The sequence below is a fragment of the Pelodiscus sinensis genome, chromosome 18, assembly GCF_049634645.1.
Source record: "Pelodiscus sinensis isolate JC-2024 chromosome 18, ASM4963464v1, whole genome shotgun sequence".
NCBI lineage: Eukaryota > Metazoa > Chordata > Testudines > Trionychidae > Pelodiscus > Pelodiscus sinensis.
This window is the reverse complement of record NC_134728.1, coordinates 13,919,657-13,940,935: the sequence shown is the minus strand read 5'-3', so window position 1 is coordinate 13,940,935 and position 21,279 is coordinate 13,919,657. Positions and strand designations below refer to the sequence as shown.

The following is a 21,279-nucleotide window of genomic DNA, read 5'->3' as shown; positions in this document are numbered from 1 at the left end:
TAATTATGCAATGCCAGCCTTATCCTCACCTCTGTTACTCCACTTCCGGACACTGTGCTTTCTGAAGGCCACAGACTTCCTTCCTACATTGGAAAGAATAGAAAGAAAATTGAGAATCATTCCTGTCCAGCCAGTGTCTAAACTGCCAAATATTTTCAAAGGAATTCTATCAAGTTATATGCTGGGCCAGAACATCCACTGGTGTAAATGGATGTAGCTGCAGTCAATGAAACCACATAATTTGCGAGAGGGATGAACTTGGTCGGAGGTTGTAAAAAAACAGTCAATATTCTTACTTGCATTATTAAGAGTGTTAGATTATTAACACTGAAAGAATTCTTGAAATAGAATGTTCATCATTTATGCTTTCTATTTTTCTTGTTAAATTTCATTTAGAGTTTGGATTGGACAGTGAAAACAACACCAGCCAGTGTGACTCCCTTTTTCACTAGAGCCTTTTTTTCTTTCTTTTTTGGAGGTCTGTTTCAGTTATTGGTGCTCAGGCATGTTTAGCCCTGTCTGCGTTAAAACCATTGGCCTCCGTTCTGCAATCAGATTACCGTATCACCAACTTCAGGCATTCCAAAATCAAGAGCCAAGCCTCCAAAATGCAGGGATTACCTTAAAATTAATTATTTTTAAAAGGTTCCTTGTATTTCTTTCTGCTATGTGAGCTGTTATAGTTCACACTTTCAAACTTTTCTCTGCAAGTGTAAGGGTTGGAAATTTGTATATAGTCTGGGGGCTTAAATAAAAATAACCAAATATAGTAAGACTGACGATAAAATTGCGGTTGTGGCAATGCTGAGATCCATGTGGGTGAACTCAGGTGCCAAAATGGGGTTTTGTAGGGTTTTCAAAATAATTACAAATGTTTATATTAGGTAGGAGGAAAACTAACTTGTACAAAAGTGGCCATTTTATGTGTTATCCAACAGTGCATTCTGAATTAGAGGACTCCCGTTTCCTCACACCACCTCTCCCTCTCCCTCTCTCTCTCTCTAATTCCCCAATTTTAGAAAAGCATATTTTGTGATGTTGGATTCTTTAAGAATCCAATTAAGTACTTGCTTCTGAAGCTCTGCTTCTGCACACAAATCTTAAGGCAGTTCTGTTATCAGTGCAACAACAACACCCCTCAGCAATTTATATGGAAAAGAGTTGTCCCAGATTCTTTTTCACGTCTCTGTGGTTTTTAGGGTGTCTCTCTTTGAAATGCTAGAGGTTAAGTATTATGACAACTACGTACTTTGGAGTTAAAGATAATGGATCTATTATTTTAGTTTCATACCACATATCAATGCAGCTGAACATGTCTGGCAGTTGTGAGCAATGCAATTTTTATAGGGCATTTTGAGACTTAATACGTAATTGTCTATACAAGCACGAATTGTTTAGTCTATTCGATTGTATATGGCTTCCTTTGCCTACGGGAAGTGATATCCTGTAAGGATAGTCTATGGCAAAATTCCCTCAACATCCAAAACTACAGCGAGCACTTGCACCCATCACAGATTGAAATTTAGTCTGGAAACAAACTCTCTCTCCTCTCACACACACTCAAAAATAAGCAGGGGAAAGGAAGCCTCAAAATACCAAAGAACTTTTGAATCTTTAGAAATATCTTGTTCAAACCAATGGAACCACTTAAATTGATATGCAATTTAAATCATTTAAGGATCTGGCTCTTTGTAACCAAATGCACTCTTCTCAAAATGAGGCAGGGGATTATGTTGTACGGCCAGGAAAGGAATGCCACAGAAGAGATACAACAAACAGGAGGATGACTGATGAACACAGAGCCAAAATATGGCTTTGAGCATTAGGTTCACTGTAGCTGTATGCACGGATTAAAACTTTGCTGGCTTTCAGGTCTTGTGACCTCGATTAAAAGGAATCTGAAACCACTGGGCAGTGGAGGGAATCACATTGAAACAGCTGAGTGTTTACTTTGCAATCGCCTCATGGCAAACTTCCTGAGCGGCTACTGCCTCACTGCCGTATGCTCGATATTTTATATTTAACTTAGCAGTGGGCAGTGCCATTGCAATATCCCATCTGCTTTTCCATTTCCCCTGCAGTGATGTCAACCTGTTTCCATACGGGCGGCTGCCATGCTGCATGAAGGCCAGTGCTTTCGCCAAGGCAGAGGGAATAGCGCTACACCCTGAGGTAGGATTTTTGACTTTGCACTGGATAAGGCAGCTTTCAACAGGGGAGGAGGAATATTGTTAAGTGAACTAAGTTACTTTCAGGACTTTCCTCCCCCTGGAATCCTCACCTCCCAACCCCTTATAGCAGGGCTGCCAACTGGGAGGTAGAGGGGCAAAGGGGGCAGCTGCCCCAGGGCCCACTGATTTAAAAGGGCCTGGGGCTCCTGGATGATGCCATTGCTACTGTGGCAGCAATCGGAGTCACGAGCCCTTTAAATCACCACCTACACAGATTGTTCTAGGTGCCCCTAAAGGGCTGGCTGGGGGAGGTTACCTCAAGTCCCACCCCTTCCACCTGAGGTCCTGCCCCTTCCAGAGGCACAGCGCTAGGCCTCCTTCCACCTTGCCCAGGGGCTCGGCAAGTCTCTCTGCAGCTCTGCCCTGCAGTCTCCAGACATGAAACTCTTTAAGGTTCTGTACTAGTCGCTATACAGGGGGGCTCATGAGCAGGGCTCCTAGGTGCTACCAAAATACAAGCACACGATGCCCAAGAGGAACTAGCACAGTAGGAAAAGCATTAAAATGCAACGACCAGAAATCTCAGCAGTGAACGAGCAGGAGCTGCACAGCTCAGTTCTAGATCAACGTCTGAAGTGGTTTGAGCGTGGATTTTTATTTTAATTCATTCTATTTAAGCATTTCATGGCCTGATCTGGTGAACAACTGAGCTGCCCCCAATGAAGTTAAAGATGTGCTTAGCCACCAAGGGGCTACGTAGGCTAGTGGCCCTCCATCTCAGTGGTACGCAAGATAGTTGCAACCAAGACAGTCTCTTGGGAGAGGGCATTTTGCTAACGGCACTTGCGTGCCTAGAATTTGCGGGGTGTGCCCACTGAACCATAACAACGCTTTGATTGGATGCAGAGGGAGAGCCGCATGCTCCCAGTGCTGGGTGCAATCAGCACTCACCTCAATTCATATGGCCTGGCTTTACATGCCTGTCGCTTTCGTAATACTGGTAGGAAAAAAAATGACACTGACGAAAACCAACGAAATCTGGCAACCCTGGGCATGGGCAACGGTAAACAAAATGTCTTGTGGGCCACACACAGAACCCCCGTGGGTCACACATGGTCCCGGGCTGCAGGTTGCCCACCACTGTACTTAACTACTCCAGGACTGGGGCCTTGAACAGCACCCTTCACTATGGTGCATGAGCAGCACCTTATGTCTCATCTCTAAATATAGAGAGGAAAATACAAAGTGGCCCTGGAAAGCAGCAGCCATGAGAGTGCTATAGTACCAACCCCAAGCATTCTAAAATCACAAAGAAGGCCAAATCTCTCTCCCCCACATCCTCCTACCAAAATTAAGCCCCCCCTAACACACAACCATGAGATTGGCTTAAAATAATCAGATTCTCAAAATATTACATTGAGAGGAGTTATTCTTATTGTCCTTCTAACTTTTGCGCTCTTAGGGCTCATGAGTTTCCAAGCTTATCTCTGCGAGATTCTGGTGTTTGCACATGACTCCTTAGTCTAGGTCTTAATGAAAAAAATATCGTCAAGACTCCCTGCCGCTAGTCTGGCCCGGGCTGCATTCCTGACCCTGGCTGGCTGGGGCTCTCTGGTCCAGCAATATCTGTGGTCTGGCAGTTCCAGGTTTCATTGGTTCAACGCACACCTTGTATTTATAATCAAATGGCATAGCAACACTGAAGCTTTTGGGAGTTAAAACTGTGCTTGGAGAAGCATTTCTGATTGTGATTTCCCAATCCAGGGAATCAGTAGGGCATTAATAATAGAAGGGGGTGTCAAAGTGGAGACTGCCATTCTCATGGTGGAAAAGGCTGTTTCGAAAGGGAAGTTCTGCAGTGTTTCCTAGAAACAGTCACTCCCTGGATTTTTGGAGAAATGAAGGTATTTATGACAGGCAGAGAAGTCAACAGAGAAATATGATGCCCACAGTAGTCACATTAAAAAAATCGGGGATGGGGGAGTTGGAATTGTAAACCTTTCTTCTTCTAATTGCAATTGTTAAGCAGCAAGACAGGGTGGGCTCTACTGCAAATTCTTTAAAAAAAAAAACAAAAACCCTTATTGCAAGCAATAGACCACTCCTGTATTTCAGAACAGTAATTCCTCATTTAACACTATAGAGATGTTTCAGAAAATGATCATGTTAAGTGAAAACATGTTATGCGGGGTCAATTTTCCCATTGAAAATAATGGAAAAGGTGGCGGTTGCGTTTCAAACGGTGGTGTCTGTTGGGACCGAGACATAAGATTGGGGGAGAAAGGGGACTGGGTTACAGCAGGGAGAAGAGGTGTTTGGTTCTGGGGAAGGGAAGGGGAGAAGAAGGGAGGGGGATTGGGTTGGGAGTAAGCCCCTGTGGCGGGTCTGCTGGGACCCGCACTGCGTCTGGCGAGGGGGGGTCGCTGGGGAACTGCGCAGCGAGTGGCGAACCCTCCGCCGCTTTGCAGGGAAGTCGGGGAAGCCCCGCGCAGCTGCCGGCAATGGCTGGCTATGGAAATCGTGTTATTCTGGGGACGGTCATGTAATTAAAAAATGTTCCCCCCCAAAAAATCGTGCTATCACAAAAACGTGTTAAGCGGGCACATGTTAATGAGGAATTACTGTAGATGGAAAGTGCTGGGTCCAGGACTTCTCTGGGCATGCAAAAGTTTGCCATTGAAAAAGAACTTAAGTCTCCAGGCACTCAGTGGATTGGCAAACTGCTATCTAGTTCAATACAGAGAATACACAGGGATGACAGACAGCCATTGATGTTGGAACACTGTTTTCTACAGGAAAAAAAAAATCACACTGTGCTGAATCTTAAATGAGCCACTTTTAAAATCTTTATTATGATTGATCCTACTGTAATGAGCTTCCTGTTTAGCACACTAGGGGGCTTTTCTGTCCGTACAGGAGTGCTCACAGCATGCCAGTAACTAAAGTAATGTGTGGCTGTGAGTTAATTACACTACATGGGGGGGAGGGAGGGCAGGATTTTCTCTGGAGGGGCGGGGAGGAAGGAAATCAAGAGATGATTCATAATTAAAAATAAAAGATAATGTAGCTTTTGATCTATGGAGCTAATTTGTGTTACAGAAGTATTCCTTTAGTGGTAAATTCAAACCGCCTCTGATGGTGTTGTACACAATACAAGCGGCCCTGATCTGGCACAGTGTAAATCTGCCAGGAGACTATCTGGCGTTTTGCACTGCTGCCCTCCTCCTCCAAGCCCCAGAGGTTCTACTTCCAAAGAGCCCTCAAACACCACAGAGAACTACACCCACTTGCTGTCCTACGGTCCATCACCTGCTGGCGCCTTAGTGAAGAGACAGACAGGACTGCAATGCCCATGGATGTCCAATTTATAACAGAGGGCATTGTGGGTGAGCTTTTATTGAAGAGCTCTCTTAATTCCTGCCATGTGAACATCTGTAATATAAGTACACGGTCATATGAGAGACAGAGTTAGGCTATATCTAGACTTCAGGGTTATATCGGAAAAAGATACACAAATTGTGAACCGCAATTTGCATATATTTTTCCGCCTTTTTTTTTTTTTTCCAGAAGAGGCTTTTCCAAAATTTGGCCCATCTACACAGAGCTAAATTTTGGCAAAACATCCTCTTTCAGAACATCCCTTCTTCCTCATACAACGAGGAATACAGGGATACCGAAAGAATGCGTCCGCTTTTTCAAAAACTGTTCCAAAAAAGTGGACGCGTTCCTTGGACTGCAGAGTAGACATAGTCTTAGGTATGATCAAAATGTCTAGGGACCTTATAGGAGAGCGACCAACCCCTAATTGGGAGCAGAAAGATGTTTTCCTGATGTCAATGTTATTACCCAGTTGTCCATGATGTGGTGTCTTGTGCTCCTAAAGCATCTGGGATGAGCCACTGTCAAAGAGCCATGATACCAGACTAGAGGGAACACTGGTCTGATCTATTAGAGAAATCACTATGTCGCCTGCAGTTGGCTGGGAATATTTCAAGAACAGATTCTCTCCTGAACTTTCAGCTCCTGTCTCCAGTTGGCTGGACTGGAAACATCATAAAAATAGCTCTCTTTTGGTATTTTGTTACTGGCAGAAACCAAAGGCATGAGAATTTAGGAAGAACGGCTGTAAAAGTTTTTAAGACTACCTCCCAGGATCTGGATTTGAGTTAGAATTTCAGCTCTAATCCCCTGGCTTGTTTGCTTCCAAACAGGCAGATGCTTTTGTAAAAATGCCTCATCTGCAAGTCACCATCACATGTGTGTTGTTAAAGAGAGTTCACCTTGTAGTTTGTTCTTCTTGCCTGGTTTAAACAACAGCTCATTCCCTCACTCCTCTGAGACACATTCCACTAAGACGACATTACTAAACTGCATGATTTCACAGTTGTCGGTGTCTCTCACTTTGGTGAGAAGACCTTGACAGTGAACCTCAGTGGCCTTGAGTATTTCATGCCAAAGTGAGAGAGAGGTCTGTGGGACAGGGATGGTTTGCATTTTTTTTGGTCATTAAATGAATACTGGACAGTTTCGCCAAATACCTTGTAACTATCGACTTTGGGCTCATCAATAGGGAGTCATTGGGATGACTTACTAGAACTCACTCTTAATGTCAAGTTGCCTGTTTTTAAAAGGATAGCCTCATCTGATTTTATTATTATAGGAAACACTTGATACCTGGGAATAGTGCATCATCCATGACAAACTAAACATGTGTCATAGTGATAGAAATGTAGCCGTGTTAGTCTGGTGTAGCTGAAACAAAATACAGGACTATGTAGCACTTTAAAGACTACCAACTACCTTACCCATTACAAAGATAGCTTCCCCAATTATCACCTCTAATACCATTAGCTCACAGACATCTACCCTTCCCCACCTCTAATATCATTAACTCACAGACATTTACCTCTCTTCCCCCCCCCCCCCCTGCATCTCCCTTCTGTTCTGAAATGTGATTTGTCCTTTTCATATGTGTTCATTTTTTTTTAATTGTATCCTTTGGTATATATGGCTGTGACTATTTTCTTCCACTATTTGATCTGAGGAAGTGGGTCTGGCCCATGAAAGCTCATCATCTAATAAACCATCTTGTTAGTCTTTAAAGTGCTACATAGTCCTGTATTTTGTTTAAACATGTGTCAGTACATTTGCACTTATTGTAGAAACCTGTGATTTGGAAAAAATGACATATTTTGCATGGATTTGGGAACATTCCTTTTTTAAATTTTCTGCCTATGGAAACTCCTGAACAGTTCCAAATGGATGAAGCATTCTTCCTCCCTTCCTGTCCCAAATTGCTGAGCACAGCTGCCATGTCTTGCCTTCTACACCAGTGATAGTTTGACAGATTCTGATTGTTAAAGTGCTTTGTGATTCTTCAAGATGCCAAGCAATATAGAAATGCAAGGTATCAAAGAGCTCAGTAAGAAAAAAATCCCCAGAATGTATTTCTTTTCCATGTAGGTTTTTATAATGTTGCTCATCACCATAGTATCTGAACACCTTCTAGTTGCACATTAAGCAGCATGACTAATATTTGTCACGATACTGGAATGGATTTTGATTGAATTTGTGTCAACACTACAATTAAAAGAATTTTATTTCCTCTTTGTTCAAAAGAAGCAGGAAGCTTAAATTGTACCATGAACCTTTCAGGCATTATATCAGGGAGAATTCTCCTTGTTAGACTGAACAGTGTTTTCTGTGTGCTGCAATACAATAATGAGACAAAAAACTCATTGCACTTCTAGTTGTAATAGTGATATTAATGCAGATTTGTGGCCACTATTACAATACACCCTAGTAAATACTGTATGATATTTGCACCCTCATCTCTAAATTTAAACAGTATTATTTAGGACTCCCTGGCCAATGCAACACCCGCAGGACCAATGTATTTTAGGGTTATGTGAGTCAATAATGCATCTAAGAGTTTATAACTGGTGTTTTCAGATTCAGGGGGTACAAGAAACCCTCCTCCCACTGTCAAGCTGTGGTTCCCCCTTTAACATCTGGCCAGTTACTTGGCAGTGGCTTAAACATCCTCAGCTGCAGTCTGCCTGTTGCAGAGCATACAAAGGCTTCTGCACTTGCTCACATGCAAAGTGCCCAGGTTCCGACACGGGGTGGTTTTGTTCTCAAGGCACTGAATGCTAATCTGAAATTTCTCCACAAAATCCTGCAAGACCCCAACCCACCTGAAAGATTTGGCTTCTTCGAAGATGCCTGCCTTAGGGCTCTAAATAGCATGTGCACCTTACTAGATGGGCAAATGCAATTAAACTGGACACTTCTGGCCACGTGGACAGCAACACACACACAGATGGGGGAGTTACTTACTGAAGATAGATTCTCATCTCTCCTTCTCCCTTGACTGTGCCGGTTGATGAAGGATCGTGCAGAGAGTTTGTAGTGGTTCAGCAGACATGTGATCACTACCACCATCACCATCATCACCACCACGATTATGATTATCTGTACAAACTCCAACTCCGCTGCAAGAGATAGAGACATGCATTTTGAGCCGCCTTAGAAAAGCAACACCAAATAGAGTACAAGAAATCCTAGACCGAGTTCAGCCATAAAGCTAGTGCAGCCGCACAGCTGGATTGTTTCCACGGATGTTTCAAAAGCTCAGACACAGATGTTCCCTTCAAGCTTCCAGTTAAGCAACACAGAAAAGGGAAATGACTAGTAACAAGAAATAACAGTGCTCTATGGATGTAAGGAGTTAACCAGTTATCCGGTAAGTAATAGCCTTATCGGCAGGCTTACCAAGGTAACCAGATAGCTGGCACCTGGCCCAGCGAGAGCAGCCCTGCACCCATAGGGCAGTGTGGTGGACCCTGCCCAGCCCAGCGGGAGCCTGTGGTGGGCTCGGACTGGCATGGTTTGAGCAGCCTGCAGTGCAGTGGGCCCGGACATTTAACATTTTAAACAGGATTTTACAGCCCTAGAGTGCTCATCCATAATAGATGAAGGACTGTCTTTACACAGGATCTGCAAAGACAAAACGATTCTCAGTGTTGGCTTTATTGGCTGCAGTTGCGAGGCCTGAGTCCACGGATAACATTTCTCAAAATGTCCCGGGGGAGCCATCTCAATATCTCTATCAGACATGTTTGCCAGATGCCGCCACTAACTAGGCTGCCAATGTTTTATTTCAGGGCTGGATGCCCTGCCACCCCATTCAGCCAAGACGTGCTTCAAACACTTCTGGTCTTCATGACACAATTTTAAAAACCAAGTCTGAGTTTGCAGTACACTCAACAATGACATCGCCTATTCAGCAGAGGCTCTTGTAGTAAATTAAGCTTCAACAGCCTTGTGAGTTGGGGGGTATACTACCCCCTTTTTTTACAGGTTTGTAAATGGAGACCTCTCAAGGAGTCACAGCAAGCTTGGAATACACTAGGAATAGATTCCCAGTCCCACCCATGCCACAAGACTTCCATGCTAGCTCCAGTTTAATCTGCCAAAAAACACACAGTAGATCAGAATTTGTGCTTTTCAATGAGAGGATGGACATTGAATCTACACTGACAGCATCTCCCTCCTTCCCATGTACATAACACATCTACAGATATCACTCACTTCAGTGCTCGAGGGGCAGATATTGAATAGTGTGAACTGGCACAAAGATCCTCAGCAGGTTACCAATTAACTTCTGTGTCCCCCCAAGAGATACTAGATAGCAATTGGTATGGAATGGCTCCTAAAGTCAAAGGCAATATTTCCCCACTTATACTGCATGCATTGGCTGGAACTAGATATCGGAGACAGCACATGACAGCTTGAGAGAGAGTTTCTTGCAATCCTACTTCTGAGAAGATGTATCCAACATCCAGGGTGAACCTAGAAGACACCCTGTGCAACCCGGCTCCCTGACAACTGGCAACGAAGTTATCCTGTCTGCTAAACACAGATGCTCACCTGTACGTTTGGCTGAAGTGAAAGCACGGTGCTTGTCTATCTGTGCTATCCCCAAGTGATATTTGTAGAGACCAAGTCAAGGGGGAAAAGGGAGGAAAAGCAAAGCCAACAGTGCTGACGACATAGATATAAACCCATTCCTCCATGAGAAAAGCCACAGAAACCATTTTTTCAAAAGCTGTGCCCTCAGCTATCACAGATACTGTAATTGGCATTAAAATGTGAGAGCACCTAAAAAGCACACCATTACAATAAGACGTGTATCCAGTGGGATGAGTTCTGCTGACTCGGGCAGATATTTTATATGGAGCATTTTCCTTCTGGCAGCAGGGACGTAAAAGCAAATAAAAAGCAGAACAGGCCAAGTGACAATCCTGGCTGGTCACCTCAGGGTTATCTCTGCTCAGCAGCAGCAGCCTTTTCTGCCACCAGACCAGTTTTAATATTATATTTCCCGAATCACCTCCAAACCACTGCTGACTGTGCCCACAACCTTCAAAAGTGCTCTTCAGGTCAGTCAGAACATTTGGGAGCTTTAGTGTGAGAGCATGTCTTTTCAGGATTGGAGCCAACCACCCACCACCTGAGAGGGGTGGAAGGAAGCAACTGAGTGAAACTATCAGTCCACTTGTGAATCCAAGTGCCTGTACTTCTGAGGAAGTGGATCTGGCCCACGAAAGCTCATCACCTAATAAACCATCTTGTTAGTCTTTAAAGTGCTACCTAGTTCTGTCTTTTGTTTCAGCTAGACTAGACTAACACGGCTGCATCTCTATCACTATTCTGCACAAGCAGTGATGGAAGGGAATGTTGGCTAATGTCCCAGGGACAAACTCTACCCACGTAAAAAGGGAACCATGGGATCTTCAACGGTACATCAGACAAAGTGGTACCCAAACATCATGGCCATGAGCTCAGCATGCCAACGACACAGAACATCTCTTTTTCAAAGTTAAATCTGAAACCCCCACCTGCCGCATAGTTGGGCATAGCTGGTGGGAGAAAGAAGGGATATTTGACTGTGCCGGGATTGAGATGTGTGGTTCTAGAGATAGAAGGATGCTTAAAACCCAGTAAATCATCCCTGCCAGGCACAACACACCATGCCACACCACACAATTAATGCTAACAGTTTTAGGAGGGGGAAATCTAAGAACTCTTATACATTGCATTACTTTTTGTAATGTAACTGCATGGGGAAAACTTCAGGTAATGCTTCTCTGGAGAAAAAATGTGTGCATTACATGGGTAAATCCCTCTCTCCCCAAAGCTGCCATTTCAACCTGTTACAAAGCTACCGCTTCCAAACATGAGCCTCTTGGATACCATTTTTTAATGCGGGGAAAAACAGCTGGAGAGGAGCTGGGTGGAGACATTTACCCAGCCACAGCAAAGAGTCCGTCCCCCTCCTACCCCCCGCCCCAGCCTTTCAAAGTCCTAAGAATCTAGCTGTAATGCTCTCCACTGAATGGGCAACATACAGTACACATATTGTCCTCTGACACCCACATTCACAGCTGCAGCCTGTCGCTGGGGCTTATTTTGGGGCCTGTCATAAACAGAGGTCTTTAAATCCACTCCAGAGAAAAGGCAGCTCTGCACTTTCTACCTCAATGAGATACATGGCGAAAAGCCACACAATGCCATGAAGGGAAACAGTCACTCAGCCTCTCCGCCTCATTTAAATATTTGCCATTAACATTCAAGGGCCCTTTGTAGAAAGTCTCCCTGCATGACCAAAAAGATGAGAGGCTTTAAACCATTACCCAGAGCCCTTTTGTTTCCTTCCAACCATGAGAGGTTAAAGGTAACAGGCACCCTGACAGGGAGACAATCCCCTTGTCCTTGTGTTAACTGCTAGGGCCCTGGACATGCTTGGTTGCTTCCTAGACAGCTCGAAGCGCTTGGCAGACAGGCAGGCCGCCCTGAGGGTGGAGTGAGGGCAGACCGCATTTGGCAGTCCTATCACGCGCCGCTCAGGCCTCAGCCTCGCCTGTCAAGGGGGAGGTTTACATAGGAGCAAGGGATTTTTTTGTTTTATTAACCAGATTTATGGCTGCCTGTCTGCCACATGGAGGGGATTCCCACAGCCGCCAGCTACGTGTTCCTGTCAGCAGGAGACCTGCCTCTTGGGCTAATCTGCATTTCTTTAGAGTGGCAGAACTGCAGAACGCTGGACTTAACTGGGAGGAGAGATTCTGTTTCCCAATAGGGCTATTGTGGTCCTCCGTGCACTGGGAAACACCAAACCCCCTTTAATAAAAATGTTCCCTGGAGATGTTTATTCAGATCCAAAAGCCAATTGCAAATGTCTGCCATTCATAGAAAAAGAAGTGGGCGTCTCAGGGGAAAGAGTCCCAGTTCACCATCCTTTGGGAGGCCCAACTGTAAGAGAGGGCAGCACGTTGCAACAACCCCTTTCAAAGTGGGGGACTCTCTAAACTCCCATTTTCCATCCAGTCAAATCAGAAACTCTCCACACCCAGCTCCAGTAAAAAATAATTTCCAGCAAATATCCTGATTCCCCCCCCCACATTTTTTCCTATAAGGTGACCCCAGTCATGCAAAATCTGGAGTGGAACCCCATTTATTTATCCAGGAAGAAAAATGGAAGTCAGATAAAATGAATGGATACTGTGAGGCTATGGTATTCAGAATGAACCTGCACAATGGCTAAGGAAACATGGCTACCTCTTGGAATGCTAGGGATTGTATTGTAATAGAGAGGTAGCCGTGTTAGTCTGAACTTGCTAAAACAAAAGGAAAAACTATGTAGCACTTTAAAGACTAACAAGATGGTTTAATAGGTGGTGAGCTTTTGCGGGCCAGACCCACTTCCTCAGAAGTACAGGCACTTGGATTCACAAGAGCTTGCCATACACTAATTTCAAAAAAATCTGCCAGGTACAATTAGCAACTAAAACTGCAGTGGATAATGGGGCTTTGTCTACACTTAACAGTTTAAAGCACAGTCCTGGCAGGGTTTTAAACTGAAAGTGTGACCAGGGCACAAGTACTGGGAGAGAGCTCTTCCAGAGCCATATGTAAACTACCTCCACAAGGGGCGTAGCTAATAGTGCTGGAAGCAGGGCTCCCAGTGCTGTAGCCTGGTTCACACTGTCGTTTTACAGAGCTGTAACTTACTGCACTTAGGAGGATGGGGGTGTTTTTTCACACCCCTGCGCCAGAAAGTTACAGCACTGAAAAGTGCCAGAGTAGATTGGCTTCTACTCAGGCAGCAATGCTGGTCTGTCATTCCAACTGAACACTTTATGTCTGCTCTCTTGCCAATAAGGCTTGGCACAAAGTCTAGACGGTGCACTGCTGAAAAACATTCCTCTTCTAAGGACACTGCCCTTGTCAAAATGCCCAAGTTAGTCAGGGACCCCTTTCAGTAGGTGGATGACAGCTCTTTAAAACATAAGGGCACAAACAACTTCACACCTGGATAATGCAGATCCCTCTTTCCTCTCCTATTTGTTACACAGACTATCATCTGGAGAAACCACCATCCTCACATGATGGAATGTGTTGCTTGCTGTCCAATTCGCACAAAGCCGGATTTTAAAGGAGGCAAGCCAACTTTGCCTGTGATAAAGTGTGACACATGTTTTGGTCACTTGAAAAAAAGTATGTCGGTGACCAAATGGCTCATAAAACCTTAAAAAGGGACATGGTTCTATCCCAAAAGATTCTGAAAACTTTCTAAAGAAAAACAAGACTAGCTGGTTACAAAGAAAAAAGTTCTCACATGATGGGTGTTAGACACATCAATTAGCCAAGTCTTGCTAAACTGCTGAAGGAATTCTGTTGGTATAAGTAAAGCTAAAACTGTCTGGGAGTGTTTTTAATATCTCCCCCATCTGCAAAACCAGGTGTTTTAGTTATCATGTGTCCAATCGCAGATTTTATAGTCCTCTAAAAGTTGTGTAAAATAGTTTTTTCACACACAAAAGTACTGTGACTGGAGAGTCTGATATTGAACAAAGGAAGTTTTCCCCATGGGGAAGATTGGGAATGGTGGCAGGGTCAAGACTTTTAACCTCTCTCTGGTCCAGTAATAAACATTGTCTAGTCTGCCACTAATTTAACTAGCTGATTTAACCTAGATCCAATAGCTACTGTAATATAATGTAATTATTACTGAAGAGGAAATACTTCTTTCCAGCAGGAGTTTTTCCCCCGTTTCTTTTAAGGGCAACTGTTTGGAATATTACAAGTGAAAACTCAAGTGAGGCAGATTAGTGGCAGCGTGCAGGTGAGATGATGTGATTTATCATATGGTTCTGCAGAATACTGCATGGCAAATATTTTGATTACAAGTTCTGCTGTTTAAATGTATAATGTAGTTTAGCCATATGTACTGGGTAGGCAAGTTCATATTATAAACAGAACCAGAACTTTAATTTTCTAATGGGAGTGGGGGGTTACTTTTGTAATCTCAACATCCTACAAGTAGGCCTCCCACCTCAGCTATTGTTTTTTCTTACCTATGCTCATAGGTGTTGACTCCTTGGGTGCTCAATGGCTTAGGGTGACCAGATTTTACAGGGACAATCCAGATATTTTGCTTTGTCTTACATAGGCAGCTACCTCTCCCTCCCCCCACGCGTGCCGCACCCCAATCCCAATTTGTCACATTTGCTGTCTGGTCACCATGGCCTGGTGACAAGGTTGCAAAAGGGGCAACTACCCCAGGGCCTGGCAATTCAAATGGGCCCAGGACTCCCAGCCGTCACTGCTGCTAGGGCCCCAGGAAGTGCAAAGGGCTGGCTGGTGGGTCACAGTGCTGTCCAGCCTGCACTGAGGGCTGCTTGCCCCAGCCCAAGGCCCTGTCCCTGCCTGGAGCACAGAGCCAGCCCTCCCCCACCTTGCGCAGGGACCCACCATTTCTATTGGCCTCCCTGGCTACCCTACAGAGGCTGGAGCCTCCACAGGGAAAAAAAACAGTGGGTACTTTGCACCCACTGGCAGCCCCACAGGCCAACACCTCCCACCTTCTGCAGATCAGCTGTTGTGTGCAGGAGGCACTGGAGGTGGAAAGAGGAAGGGTGGGGTGGGAAGAGGGGAGGCAAAGATGGGGTCTTGGAGGAAGGGGTAGAGGTAGGGCAGGGGTCAAGCAACCTCCAACAACTCGGTAAGTCAGTGCCTATGTCTATGCCCATGTCCTTGATCATTTATCTTCATCTGCATGGGGAAGCACAAGGCTTCCTAAGTGCTTAGGAACCTTTTAACAGAGTGACTCTAGAATGTTATTGAACTAGCGATCTGAACACACGGGCTATTGTGTATCTCCGTGAGGTGTTTTCTAGAAAGGATGTGCTATGTTTTATAAATAAAAAGATTTCTCGCCACTGCACTGCCATCAATGTGCCTCTAGTACAGACAACACATCAGCGACTTTCAGAGCAGGTCTAAATCACAGGATGATAGAGACTTCAGCATCTGCACATTATTGTCCCTACCACAGTTGCTACCCGTGAGGACTGTACCAGTGGGATACTGGTAAGTCTCATATTGCCCCCAAACTCCAGCCTGTAGTAAGCAGCACAGCATGTGAGCCTGGAACTAAGCTCTTTTGAATCGTCTGTATCATTATAACAAGACCATTCACACCCCCCAGTCTGGCCTTATGGGGAAAAAATGCAATTCGAAAATATCCCACACAATTTGCTCTTGTCAAGCTTCAAAAGGGTCAGGTCTACATGAGGCATCAAAGTTTATGTCAACTCTTCCTTCTGTTTTAACTTTTATTCATGTTCCTCTTTTTGAAAACCCATGAAAGCTCCCTGGAAAGCTGGAACTGGGTAGTAAAATTGCATCCAAATGGCTAGAGTCAAACTAATGAATAAAGATCTTAATAAAACCCAAACTGTAGTGTAACCATGCTATTCAGGCACTGCGTAACTCAAAAAGCACACGGGGTGGTGGTGATGGGACTGCAAAGAACGTAATTTACAATTCTGTTGGGATCTTTAAAAAAAACACACAAGAAAAAAAACCTCACTCATTTTGTATTAGACTTCCTAATCATTGTCATTTTTCAATTAGAAGAGACCTCAATCCATTTCTTTCTGTAATTTCCCCCCAGGGAGGTGTTATGAATGCACCAGACTTTATGTGATGGACAAATTTGGCTTGCAAATACAAAGTAAGGTCACTCTAATTTAATTTAGCATAATTTTCACTCCTGAATACATTTCAAACTAACAGGTTCAGACACCACATTTAAGTGACATAACCTACTTCTCCATATTTTCTGTCTAGACAGACATTGCCATTTTGGGGATCAGCGTGTGATCACTCTGCAACTAAATTTTTTTTTAAATACAGATGAATGTATTTCTGGAAATGGATATTCAGGGTCAAGTGAAATCACTTATCAAATGCTACGTCTGCGTTTCTGCCTGCCTCCGCAAACCAGTTCTGTCCTTGAATATTGGATCATAGCATTACATTAAATCAAACAAAGGAGCCCAGAATGCTTCCCAAAGCTTTTGGGCTATGAAAAATACAGGTTACACACTGTTGTCCAGATGACAGACATGCACAGAGAAAAAGCTGCACACACACAGATACTTTGTGAGAAATTTGGGTAACACTTTCACAGTGTGCCACGATCCAGAGGGATCCTTAGCTCTGCCAAGCAAGAGTGCCCCTGTTATGTGGAAATTGCCTATAAGCTAAGAGGAGTGATGTCTCCCTTTCTAGTTAGAACATCATGTGTCCATTTGGTCATTCCTGGACTTCTGTCTGCCCACGGGTATTGGGAACTGAAAGCACCTGAAATGTATGAAAATCTAATCTGGTTAATAACTGCTGTCTATGTGACAAGACAGAGGACAGCTCATTGTCATTCCAACCAGCAGCCCCCCATGTGAGTGACTTTCAACTGGCAAGCCATTTCATTTATCTAGGCTCCAGGAGCACCAGAGCCAAGATTTCCTCCTCATTTGAATGAAGACCTGACTTTTTAGAATTTAAAATCAAATTGAACCAGACATTGAAAGGAATAACTTTCTGATAGCTGCTAGGAGCATTTCACATACTATGTCCACTGAGCATTTAATCCACAACAGGTTTACATTTTGTTTAAAAAGAAGACAGTGATTTGAGTTAATATTCCTTCTGTAAGCAATGGTCATTACTCTTCCCAAATGTATCAGGTTCAAGCATGCAGCGTTTAAGCAGAACTAGCTTTGCCACATGATATTTCTGAGGTCTTTGAAAGGTTATGATTTAAAGCGTTTCCTTATTTTACAAATTTTGTTCCCACATTCAGAACACATAACAATTGTTCTCTTCTGCTATATAGAATACCATTTATTTATGAATGCCAATACTCCAGAGCTGTATGGGAACAAGTATTTATGGAGACTATACCTATATTTTGCTGACTAATTCAAAACCACGGTAAGGTACAAAGGTAATTTTCAGTACAGTTTTTTACAGTAAGACCTTTGCTTTCAACTGGGTACAATCTGCAAGTCAGAACAGTTCTCTTTTAGGGTTGCCAACCCTCCCTGTTTCACCGGGAATCCCCAGGAATTGGGCTACGTCTCCCCGAGGCTGCTGAAGCCAATCTGGGAGATTTTTGCCCACTAACAGTTTGGCAGTGCAGTGGGGCTAAGACAGGCTCCTTGCCTGCCCTGTTTTGCACCACTCCCGGAAGCAGCTAACCCTTTGGGCTAACAGTCTCCGTGTACAGTTCATGCTCGGAGCACTGACTCTACGGCTCCCATTGGCCGGGAACTGAGGCCAATGGGTGCTGCAGGGGCAGTGCCAGCAGGCAGGGACAGTGTGGAGCCAGGGTGGCACACTCACCGCCACCTAGAAGCCACTGCTGGAATTAAGTGCTGCCTGGTGGCACTGGAATTTCTCCTGAGCAGTTGCACAAGTACACAGCTTACAAGGAACATTGCTCCTCACTCCCTCCTGCTTCCTAGCCCCTTACCCCAACTTAGAGCCTGCACCCCTCACTCCCTCTTTCACCCCCAAACTCCCTCCAAAAGCCCACCCCACCTGCAGCCCCCAAAACACCCTCCCAGAGCCTACATCTCTTCCTGTGCCACAACCCCTTGCTCCAGCCTGGTGAAAGTGAGTAGGGGGAGAGTCAGCAAGGAAGGGAAGGAGAATGAGTGAGTGGGGGTGTTTGGCTTCAGGGATGAGGTGGGTCAGGGGTATAACTTTAGGGAAGGGGGGGCAAGTCTGTTTGGATTTGTGTGAATAGAGTTGACAACCCTAATTACTATCCAGAGGCTTCAGTCATTACATGTATTAAATAATTCAGAGAATACCGGACACCCGAGATGGCTGGTATTCTCTGAATTTTTCCCCAGCCAGGAGGCGAAAATGATGGGCACCTGGCAACCCTACAAACACTCAGCGCCCGACTACCCTACCCTCCCGAGTCCTCCCCCCTGGCTCCCAACACCCTCAGCCCCCATGCTTACCTGGTTCCCCAAGGCTGCCGGCACAAAATGACTGCTGGCCAAAAGGCCTCCTAGGGGAAACAATGCTTCCCCTGGGTCTTAGTGCTCAACCTCTCCCCTGTTCCTATCCCTACACTCACTCTTAAAGGGGACATGCTGTTTTAATGCTGTTTTATTTTATTTTATTTTTTTTGGCTTAAGTCCTTGGAGTCCTTTTTTTGTTGTTGTTGCTCAATAACTTTGCCCCCCCCCTTTCCCTTCAACAGATTTTTTTCCCAGTGGTTTTTTTTTGGGGGGGGGGGGGGAAGGGGGTGTTCAGTATTTTTGTTTCAACCATCTGGCAACCCTGGTGCTTGAATTTTTTCCAGGTAAGATGGGTCAGGCTAGGATAGCATGAATCATTCCCCATACTCTCCTCAGGCTGTCCACACTTATTTTCTTCTAGCACAGATCTCAGACCAGGAGAAGGCCTTGCTGGCTCCATTGAGGTGGGAGGGCAAGACAGCACAAGAGGCAACTGAGCCATTGTCCAGAAATGGGGTGATCCACATACAGCAAGTCCTTCAAGGCATAGGGAGAGGAGACACAACCTGGACCAGTACAAGACTTGCTTGTTTTTACACAAAGTCAATCCCTTTTAACAAGGGAAGGGAACCACTTCTGGGTAGGGGCTCACTGACCCACAGAAAAATCTGTCAGGGCCCGCACACAAGTGAGAAGCAAAAAACACCCAAACCCCCAACAAACAAAAAAATCCACCTCACTGACGTGGCTCCTGACCGAGAAGGGGAAAGACGCTCCCCACATTCCCCTCACACACCATAGCCTAGGGTGGCCCAAGCTAGTAGATTTTGTTTGCTCCAGCCCTGAAGAGGGGTTGTGGGGGATTGGAGCAACCAGTGTGGACTCCCCAATCCTGGGGGGGAACACCAAGCCACGAGGGTCAGATCTAGGCAGGTTGGAGGCTGCATCCAGCCCTTGACCCTTAGATTCCCCACCCCTGCCTTTTAACATCTTTCTTCTACTGTACCCTTTTTTCAAGTTCCTGCCCCATCTCGGGCCCTCAGACAGTTCCAGGCTACCAACATAAAAAGTGATTGTCAAAAAACATGGAGGGGGAGGGGGGAGAAGGGGAAAAGTCCTGAATGACGTCGTGAATACAGAAAGTATAACAAGGAAACCCAGTTTATACCAGGGAAATTTCTAAAAAAATCCCCCAGCGTTATTAACACCAACTTATAGAGAGGGAGCCAAAACAGGTTTATGATGGAAACTCAGCTGCAGCTTTCATTCAGTAGCAGTCACTGCTAATCTATATATCAAGGTTAATTAGATTAGTAGGGAAAAAAAAGGAGGAAGTGCGTAAGAATTCCTGAAACTAAAAAAAGAACACAGACTGAGAGGAACACAGATTTTATTATATTAAAAAGTTTTAGCATCCAGTGGAAACCGCGTTTTTCTCTGAATCACAGTCACCCTCTTGCACTGCCTATGTCATTCTCAGCACTGTTCAGAAGTACTGAGCACATTTTCTTTCACTTAGCCTGGCTCTGCTTAAGGGGGAAATTTGGTTTTATCTTGATTTTGACCCATATTCTGCACAAGTGATAAAGGACTGTCCTGTTGAGAAAGAAACCGTGGGGGGAGTGCACAGAGATGGAACTGGACGGGATAAGTTGACAGGTGTCCCCAGACCAGTTTCTTTTTTAATAAGATTGGTAGAACAGCTATTTGCAAATCAGCACATGAAAGCCTTTGCTGCTCAAAGAGAAGGGTCTGACTGGGGTTGAGGGTTCTGGGGTGGGGAGGAGGTTTTGGGGTGCAGGTTGCCCATGGGCTGTGGCAGGGAGCGGGGACTCCCCCTTCGCTCTTTCTCCTCACTCCAGCAGCTGATCTGGGAGTGAAGAGTTGCCTCTCCCATTGATCTTTCCTTTGTACCTAAAGTATCTTTTTTAATTAAGTGCAAGAAATGTGGCAACATTTTCAGAGAAACAGGCCCCAAGAGGTTAATGGAATGGTCAAAGAACAATTTCCAGTGCTGTACATTAGCTTTTTGGCTAAGACATTTCAGCTAACTTTTGTAGCTAATGACACTGGGATATTGAACAGGGTCTCTTCTGTGCAAAAGGATTCCTGTTGCCTGACTACCAGTGCTCAGTAAACTGCGTATATACTGCTATGGGACGATGAACAGATTTAGAATCTGCCTCTTAAAAATGAACTAGGTGCAACTTGACTAACATCCTCCTGAATATCCAAATAGATTTAAGAAGAAATGGACTGAAGACATCTTTTAATAAGGGGTAGTTTGAGGATGTTCATTTTTAAAGCTGCCGATGGAATTTACTTTTAGGCAGGGATGTTACAAAGTGGGTAACTGGGTAACTGTGTAACCGCTAAAAATTTTAGCGGTTACATGAACCTGCAGCGCGGCAGCCAGCTCCCCGGAAGTGGAGCAGGAGCCTGTATGGAACAGTTCACGGTAACTGATAAGCCCAGGCTTATCAGTTAACTGTGTAAACAGTTATCCTATTACATCCCTAGTTTCAAGTCCTTTTCCTTTAGCCACAGCACTCGTGGAGATAATGCATAAAATTCTATATTAACACCTCCACTGGCTAATGAAGTATAAGCACCAGCACTGACTGCTGAAGACTATAGCCATAGTTCAAAGGAAGGAGGGAGGGAAGGTAAAATAAACACTCTCATTTTACACCCTCCCCCCAAAAATGTGTTTTTTTCAT

General features: G+C 44.7%; 1 protein-coding gene across 3 annotated transcripts in view; it reads right to left on the bottom strand.

The window, feature by feature from the left end:
* The window catches only part of PMEPA1 (prostate transmembrane protein, androgen induced 1), a 76,143-nt gene that overhangs the window by 5,833 nt on the left and 49,031 nt on the right, over positions 1–21,279 (bottom strand). For all 3 annotated transcript variants that reach the window (XM_075901140.1, XM_006125338.4, XM_075901141.1), the window contains exons 2-3: positions 8,511–8,665; positions 30–83 (exon numbers count right to left, since the gene is read on the bottom strand). In XM_075901140.1, coding sequence (XP_075757255.1) covers positions 30–83; positions 8,511–8,665 — 209 coding nt within the window. The remainder of the gene's footprint in view (positions 1–29; positions 84–8,510; positions 8,666–21,279) is intronic.